This window comes from Nicotiana tabacum, chromosome 11, assembly GCF_000715075.1.
Source record: "Nicotiana tabacum cultivar K326 chromosome 11, ASM71507v2, whole genome shotgun sequence".
NCBI classification, from domain to species: Eukaryota; Viridiplantae; Streptophyta; class Magnoliopsida; order Solanales; family Solanaceae; genus Nicotiana; species Nicotiana tabacum.
Window position 1 is genome coordinate 21,175,239 of NC_134090.1, and position 8,988 is coordinate 21,184,226.

At 34.2% G+C, this 8,988-nt stretch overlaps 1 protein-coding gene across 1 annotated transcript; it reads right to left on the reverse strand.

Annotated features, from left to right (window-relative positions):
- Positions 1-1,527: 1,527 nt before the first annotated feature.
- On the reverse strand, positions 1,528-5,896 carry LOC107809379 (protein disulfide-isomerase). Its single transcript, XM_016633990.2, has 11 exons — positions 5,670-5,896; positions 4,723-4,753; positions 4,349-4,636; positions 4,052-4,237; positions 3,818-3,943; positions 3,486-3,620; positions 3,267-3,386; positions 2,993-3,110; positions 2,309-2,421; positions 1,917-2,122; positions 1,528-1,795 (listed from the first exon to the last, which is right to left on the reverse strand). Exons 1-10 carry the CDS (start codon positions 5,879-5,881, stop codon positions 1,919-1,921), a joined length of 1,533 nt encoding a protein of 510 aa, XP_016489476.1. The 5' UTR covers positions 5,882-5,896; the 3' UTR covers positions 1,528-1,795; positions 1,917-1,918.
- Between the last annotated feature and the right edge of the window lie 3,092 nt (positions 5,897-8,988).

The following is an 8,988-nucleotide window of genomic DNA, read 5'->3' on the forward strand; positions in this document are numbered from 1 at the left end:
GCAATTCTATTATTGGGTAAAACCGATAACCGAATAAGGATTAACTAATTTACTAGTTTACCCTTAAGTATATACATACTAGGGTTTCATAATTCATAGTTCACTCTTTGATTTCCCTATTCTTTCTCAGTTTCTCTGCCTCACGCCCTCACCAGTCAGTCCTTTAAGACTCAGGCCGGCGTCAGTCGCATCACGCCCGTCAAAACTCAGGCCGGCGTGAGTGTGCTTTAATAGTTGAGCTGTTACAAAGTTATCTTGTGTCAGTTGTTATAAAATTTGTATTTTATAACTAATAAACTTTTTAATCTATATACATAATTCTGTACTAGAGTAAAAAAGTCAATGCACAAAGATTTATTGCTAGTTGTTTGAACAAAGAAGATCTTAAGAACACTGATTTTACCGAAACTGTTTTATACATTGCAAATCTTATAAAACTATTTTAGCAAAACAGTTTTATAACGAAACTATTTTATACATTGTGAAACAGTTTTATACATTTTAAAATTGTAGGGTAAACCGGTAACCGAACCGATAATGATCGATAACCGATTAACTGAAAACTGATAACCAATATATTATCGGTTTGATTATGGGGTTATGATATTTGTAAACCGATAACCGATAGGCAAAATCAATAATATTCATAACCGAACCGGCCGATGTCCATCCCTAGTATATTATGCTTGCTCCAGTATAATATACTGGAATTCCAGCAAAGTATACTGGAAATGAAACTCCAATATAATATACTGAAGTTCCAGCAAAGTATACTAGAACTCCAGTATAGTATATTATGCTGGAGTATTTTTCGGATTTTGAACAGTGTTTTCGTTCAAATTTATCTTCCAATTTAAAGTCGCTAAATTTCGATGACTTGAAATTGTTGCTATTTTGAATGACTACTTGTAAATCTGGCTATTTTTGAATTTCTTCCGTTTTCCCGCCGAAACAGTAAGGACCCACAAGGGAACATGAAATTACACCCAACGACCTTAAATGGCCAATATTAATTTTTTAGTCCCCGCTTGCCTCATAGGCAAACTTTAAGGCCAAAAGTCTAAAGTGTTGTCATGGGACAAACGAGGAGCAAGTTAAACTTAAAATTCTACCCAAGGGGCAAAATGCAAGAGTGGCAACGAAATGTCCTGTTTCTATCATTCACACTAACACGTAAAGAGGTTTTTAGAACCCATTTTGATTGACTTAAAAAAATGGCTTTTCAACAGAAATAACTTTTAAGCCAAAAAACAAGAAGTTAGAGTTGCTCATCTTATTGCTTTTTGGTTTATTTTAAGTACTTTTTGATTTTGCCAAACACCGGATAAAAAAAGCTAAAGAAAAGCATAAAAGTTGATTTCACCGTCTTAAAAGCCAATCCAAACACCCTCTTAGTTAAAAGTCTAGATAGATGGGTTTACAAGTTGAAATCGGAAGTCGTAACTCAGTCCAAGTAATCATAGTAAACCACAGTCGCAATTAAGATACTTGTCATGAAAGAAATCTGTAAACTTCGATGAAGCATTCTGGTCAAGAAGTTCATCAGAATTCCTGATGCTAAGTTGGAGACTTATCAATTGATAATAACTTGTCTCGTTCAATATATAAATGGAGACATACAACCATTTTATTGGCACTAAAAAGAACCAAAAAACTAAAACAGGAAACAGATGAAGCTTAAAGTACATGGGGAAAGCAGTCGGGAAAGGGGGTCGGTGCGACGTTGTAGGGAAATGAAAACAGCATATCCCCAACAAATCTTGCATCCACCACCAGTGCACTGTGTCCGAAAGACCTGAAAAGGCACAAATTATATAATTTTTCAGAGGAATTGCATACAGCAAAAGCTCCACAGTTTAGTGATTCCAAGAAATGCAGATATCAGAGATGATGTTCAAAGGAAGACAATCACATACCTCTATAGTTCATCCTTTGCTGAATCGGTTTTGGCAGAGTCTGACTGAACAGGCTTGTCGCGATTCTTTTCAATAAATTCGATGAGTGCCTCTTTTGTTCCATCACCATCATACTGTGACAATTTACCGGAGGCAGATCTGAAGTACATGGTAGGGAATCCCTGAACATCGAATTGATCTTTTGGGAGATCATTCAGGGTTGCATCCTGCAAAGGGAAAGCAGATGAGGAAATGACCAATGATGAACAAAACAACTATTATATGAACATTTTGATGCATTTATCTGTTATATGAGAAAATGTTGAGATCAGCTAATATGTACTCTAAAACAAAAGAATGTACGAGAATAAGTGGGTCGGATTTCATTGTTTAGTTGATGAAAAAATTCTTACCAGTTTTGCAATCAGAACATCTGGATCACTTTCAAACGATACGGCCACTTCATCCAAAATTGGAGCTAGCTTCTTGCAGTGGCCACACCAAGGTGCGTAGAACTCTAACAGTACTGCACAGACCAAAAAGAATTTAATCAGGATGAGCAAGAATTCATATAGAAAATGTTACTAACATCTGAGAAACGAGGAGCCTGATTAATCAATAGGTAAAAAAGATAAAATGGTAAATAATGTCCGTGCCTGTAGTCTTTATCAAGTAATAATCCTTATAGCCACTATAGGATATTTGAAGCATTTCTTTATTTCTACTCTCTGTCGCTTTATATCTCAGTTTGTATTCAAGATATCCCAAAATAATCTTCTCATTCATTAACGGATTAGATTTACCTCATATATTCAATTCATCAAGATGACACCTTCTGTACCAATTTTTTGCTCGTTGTTCTTCAACAATTTTTGGCTCATTTCTCAACATACTACTACTACATATGATTTTTACTCTTTAAGTTCCACAATCAATTAATTCACTACATCCGCCTCTGCTACTACATCTTACACACTAGTAAAGAATAAAGACATGGACTAAACACTAAAGAGGCAGCGACGAAATGGTGTAACAAAGAAACGGTTCTCACCCAACCAAAACAGGGAATAAAGAATATGACATTGATAGACACGCACCGTTTTTCCCTGAGTTGAAAACCATATCCTGGAGGGTATCTCTAACAACCACCTTAACAGGTTCGTCATTGGTTTCAGGGATGGGCTGTGATTTTACATATGGCTTCAATTTTCCGTCCTGTAACCATGTGGAAAATAAGAGGACAAAGGTTAGCCAAGCCTTTCGTTCAATCCAGAATATTGTTCACAACTGATTACGCTTTATCCCAAATATCCAAGAAGATACAAGTGCAACATGAAAACTACCAACAACCGAAAGAACATGACTCATCACCTTGTAATCCTTCAACCACGCAGCAATAGCATCAGGTTCGACATGATCCTTAAGATACTTTTGATCATCAGTGCCCATTATTATGATCAAAGGTGCCTGTTCGGGCTTCAGTCCAAAATACTGCAATCAAAGACAAAATGAATGTTCAACATGTCTTTTATGTGATCATGGGGGTAAAAATAATACACTAATCAGATAGCTGAATATTTTTTAACTAACCTCAAAAGCACCTTCACCAGCCTCAACATCACCCAAGAGAAAGCTCACTCCTTCCCCCTTATAAAGCTTGGCTACATCGTTGTACTTGGACTTGAAAGCCTCAAGCTCAGAGCTGAAGTTCACAAATAGCAAGGCCTGCAAATTTGCAGATGTAAAATGGATAAAAAAAAATTAGTACCTTAAATTTGAAGTTAATCTTCAAATATTAGTAAATGAAAACAAAATTATACTGGTACCAAATTTAGAACTGCAAAAATCATTAAAAGCATAGAATTGATTGACGTTGAAATATCACGTCAAAATGCAGCATTACAGCTCGCAGAATCAAGTACCTTGGAATTGGTGCCATCAAAAAACTTGTTAACATACTCATTGTTGTTTGGGTCATTGTCAAAAACAGTAACAACAGGAATACTAGCTTCTGCAATGAACTTCTCCATAGCATCGACTTGAAAATCCTGCAAGAGAGGCCAATTAAAAGATAACATAAGGCAAGACTTCAGCTTCGTAACCATGACACAAATGAGTATCAAAGAGACAATATAACACAGAGATAACAGCAATACCTCAAAATCAACAAAGAGTTCATCAAATGGCTTTAGAAGACGAAGAGTGGGCTTATCGACTGGACTACCCCGAGGGAGGAGTTTAGCATCAACAGTGTGAGCAAAACTGATCTCAGCTCGTAGTTTTTCAGCTAGTGTTAGATAGTTCTCAAATTTTTCTCCAGAGGCTTCTGGAAATATACCAACCTAAAGAAATATAAATTGGTTTTCAGACAGCAAGAATCTATGGCATATGTGAGAATAAATTTCTGTAATGAGAAGTGAGGAAACAATCAGCCAAAAGTAATCACCACTTACAACAAAGATCTTTTTCTCATCAATAAGGTTTGCAGCATCCTCCTTCGATTTGATTTCAGGAGATGCAGGACCCGCTTGTTTCTTCAAATAGGCTACAATACCATCAGCTTCACGAGGTCCGTTATAATCTTGAACTTTCTTTCCTCCATCCCGCAAGATCTTAATAGTAGGGAAACCCTGGATCTCATACTGCGTTGCAAGTGCTCTATTTGCTTCATCACTAGCATCATACTTAGCTAGAACAATTGGAGGGTCGTGACTGCTCAACTCTGCGGCAGCTTTTTCATACTGCAAAAGAAAATAATTTACCATAAATCAGTGACAAAGTTTGAAAATGCCAAATAAAAGTATAAGGAAGGAGATAGTAATAGTACCTCAGGAGCAAGACTCTTACAGTGCCCACACCTATTATCAGAAACAGATTATCAGATGCTTATTAAATATAAAGAGGTTGGAAATTGTTCATTACACAATTGAATCTACATTTGACACTTCTTTAGCTGATACACTCAAAATAATCACAGGTTTGAAGGCATTTAAAATCCAATTTGAAGATTTGTACAGACCTACAGTTAGTATTTCACACCAAAGTATAACCAAATAAGCATTTTAACAATGCTATATAACCATGAAAATTGATTATCAAAACCATAGGAAAGATCGAAATTAATGTCAAGTTGTTAATCCAACCATCTCAAGCATGTTACGTCCTCAAAGTCATATAGCTTTAACATAAACTGCAAGAGTCTCTTTTCATGGGCCTCTACTTGAAAACAAAAGAAGCACACAAGAAAACTCTTTGTGGTGTTCGGGTCAACTTGGGAGTACCTGGCACAAATTCCACAAGACTCTTTGTGGTGTTCGGGTCAAACTTACGAGCACCAGGACTAATTCCAAAAGACTCTTTATGGTGTTCGGGTCAGCTTGCACCTGGCCTAATTCCACCAGGCACCTGTTACTTCCCACCAGTAACAATATCCACTAAGGCTTACACATAAAAAGACTACAACAGAACTCTACACAAATTATATCGAAATGGACTCACTAGTTTAATTTGCAGATCAAAACCATTTGAAGTTTTGATTTTATTCCAAAAAAAAAAGGAACTTGATCGCGATTGAGAGAATTTGCGACAATTTTATGTTCCAATTAACCAGTAAAAGTCAACAAACAAACGTTGACCTACAACAGACTGTCCCAGAAATAAAAAAACCATTAACTCGCCACAACACAAAACAAAAAAAAAAATCTAATTAAAGAGTTATCACAATTTAAAAAACAGAAAAACAGCAGATACAGAAGAGGAAAAAAGGAAAATTACCAAGGAGCATAGAATTCAAGGACGATGAAGTTGTGCTTGGCAATAGTTTCAGTGAGGTTAGAACGGTCCAAAGTCAACACATACTCCTTTTCCCCTTCTGCAGCAACCCAAGCTACAAGAAGAAATGCTGCTACAATTACCAAAATGCCCCTCATTTCTCTTCTCCTCGTACTCGATAATCTCCCTCTGTGTCTGAAGTTGGTGTGAGTCATGCTCCTAAGATTTTTATATTTATAAGGGAAAAATAAAAGTTGTAGTTGAATGTGCCATGTCAGCATTTAATTATTACGTGTAAAGTAGTGATTGGTATAGGTATGTGTCAATACGTGGAGGGGTTGTAATTGTAATGTAAAGTAGATACTGGGAAATCCTATTCTGAATTTTGTTTTTGTCTTGTTATTTATTAGGCGTGAAAAATGTGAAAATGACACCGGGCATTTTTAAGTATGTTTTTAAAATATATTTATAGTTAACAATTTATTTAAAGACTAATCAATTCACTCAAATTTCAGGGCACGACGTCCTAAAGTTTAAACCTCATTCGGGATATTGTGTCCTAGAGTTCGAAAATAGTGTCAAAAAATTTGAATCTAAAATCTAAAAATTTTAATTAGCAGTTTAAAAATTCAGGATATTTAGTCCTGAATTTTAAATTAACATTTTACAGATTTAGGACATTTATGATGTGTTTGGTATGTATGAAGGGAAATATTTTTTAATTTTTCTATGTTTGCCTTGAATAATTTGGAAAATATTTTCTTTATGAACTCATTTTCTTCCAATTGAAGAAAATGTTTTCCCTATCAAAAGAAGAGGAAACATTTTCTAAGGACCCGTTGGCCATAGATTTGCCAAAATAAATTTAAATTTTATTTGGCAAATACATATTTGCCCATAGATTTTGCTTACATTTTGGCAAAATTTCAAATCCCAAAATCAGTTCAATAGCTGGTTTTGGGTCAAAATATCACTATTACATTTTAAAAAAATTGCCCAAACTTTTGCATTTTATAAAAGAGCCCACAATTTATTATTTTGTAACAATGTTGTTTCGTCTTCTCGGTCATCTGATAGTGCATCATATAATTTGTTATAAAAATGATAATTTTGTATCAAATTTATTTATGTTCAGGACTATGGTTTGCGATAATATAATGAATATTATTGATGATGGTACTGTTGGGTATTTGTGATAGTTTTTAGAACTTGTGATTATAAATCATGTTTCATATTTTTCCAAGATAAATTTGGGAAATATGTTTTGAAAATTGATGTCCAAACGCATTTTTATCTTTAAACCAAACTTCACCCAAATCAGATTTTTCAAAACAAATCTGGGAATCTATGGCCAAATGCTAGCTAAAACTCATTTTCAATTATCTTCATCCTATTCTCCACCCTCCCACCCCCATCCACTCGTACCCCATCCCTACCTCCACCTAGTGTTTTAAAAGGTCATAGTGTGAGGCGAGGCGTTTTACTTAATACTGGGCGAGGCAAAAGCCTCGAGACATGGGGTGCAAGCCCCACGGATCTTTAATTTTTACAATTTATGAATTATTAATATAGCATTATAACACAACAACAAAAAAAAGATATATTAAAAGTTCAAGAAAACTAAAAAGAATTAAAGAAACTCATATAAAATAAAATATCTAACATGTTTTACAAATATAAATAATGCAATATTTAAAAGTTACTATAAAATATAAATTAACTACAACGTCTTAACTTTCGAATAATTAAAAATTATAATTTTTTAAAAATATTATCAAACTGCATATTTTACCTCCTTAAAAGTAAATACTCAATAAATTTGACCAACACTGTAATTTAACATATTCCTTTGTCATGAATAAATACAAAATTACTTTTACATAGTAAATAACAAATATATGATAATTTTGAGAGACATAGAACTAAAGCATGAAGATCTATCAAGTAAAGATATAAATTTTAATTGTCTATTTTCAGAGAGGAAATACCCAAATGATATTCACCTTCACAATGTTCTCAATTAGTAAATATGCAATATTATGGTTCATTATTTGAGTTATTCACAATTTTCATATTCCAATAGAATTAAAAAAAAAACTTTAATCATTCATTTGTTAAAAAAATTTGAGAGCCAACGGGACTAATTAGTGAATTCAACACATGATTTGGATAGAAAATGTTGAGCAAGTCCGGAGCGTTGAGCGTTAGGCGTGTTTAGAGCGCACAGTCGGACGCTTGGGGGCATAAGCCTCGTAGAAGTAAGCCCTACACATAAGTCTCAAGGCATTTTGATAGTGCCCCGCCCCAATGCAAATCCCAAAAAAACTTTTTAAAACAGTGCCCCCACCCCAACTGCTCCAACTAAATAGAAATATTATTTAAAATGGTACTTTTTTATGTTATTGATAGAGTAATTTTAGGACACTTAGGGTGTATTTGGTATGAAGGAAAATATTTTCCGAAAAATATTTCAAATTTTCCCATGTTTCGTTCACTTAAATATTTTGGAAAACGTTTTTTTGATAAACTCATTTTCCTTCAATCGGATGAAAATATTTTCCCTATCAAAAGAAGGGATAATATTCTCTTTTTCAACCTTTCTTAATCCTCATCTTATTCCCTATCCCCACCAACCCTCAACCTCCCACCCCCATAATTAAATAATTAAATTCTTGAAGAAAATAGAGTCCGAAAAATATTGGGTATTTGGGAGGAGGGGGGAGAGCAGGATCGCAGGAAATATAGGGATTTGGGGGAGGGGAGTGAGAAGAATCACATAGAAAATTATTTTTTTAAAGAAATATTTTCTATTCTCTAACCAAACATTAGAAAGTATTCTCGGAAAAATTTCACGCATCAATCAAACATGAGTAAATAAGTGATCATTCATTTTCTAGAAAAATATTTTCCAGATTTTTCCTTCATATAATTACATCCTTAGTCCTAAATTTTAAATTAGCAACTCAAAAATTTAGAATACAATAGGATATTTAGTGTTAAAGTTTAAGAGAATTAACTAATTATAAATTATGAATATATTTTAAATAGCAAATTTAAAGTGGCTACTGGTGCACTTCACGAAATGCTTACAACCCTTACCCAAAACCCTAGCTACTGTCTCTTCGTCTGCTTATATAAAGCGTCATGTTATTATCCCTTTCAAAGGAGGAGGCGCCGGTTCAGTGGAAACCACATTTCTTCACTTTCTTTTTTCAAAATTTCCTTATTTTCTTGCCTTTTTCTTTTCCTCACATTTTTCTAAATCTCTAGTTTGCTTAAGGGGGGATATGGTAATTGTAAGGCTTTTATGTTTATTGAGAGG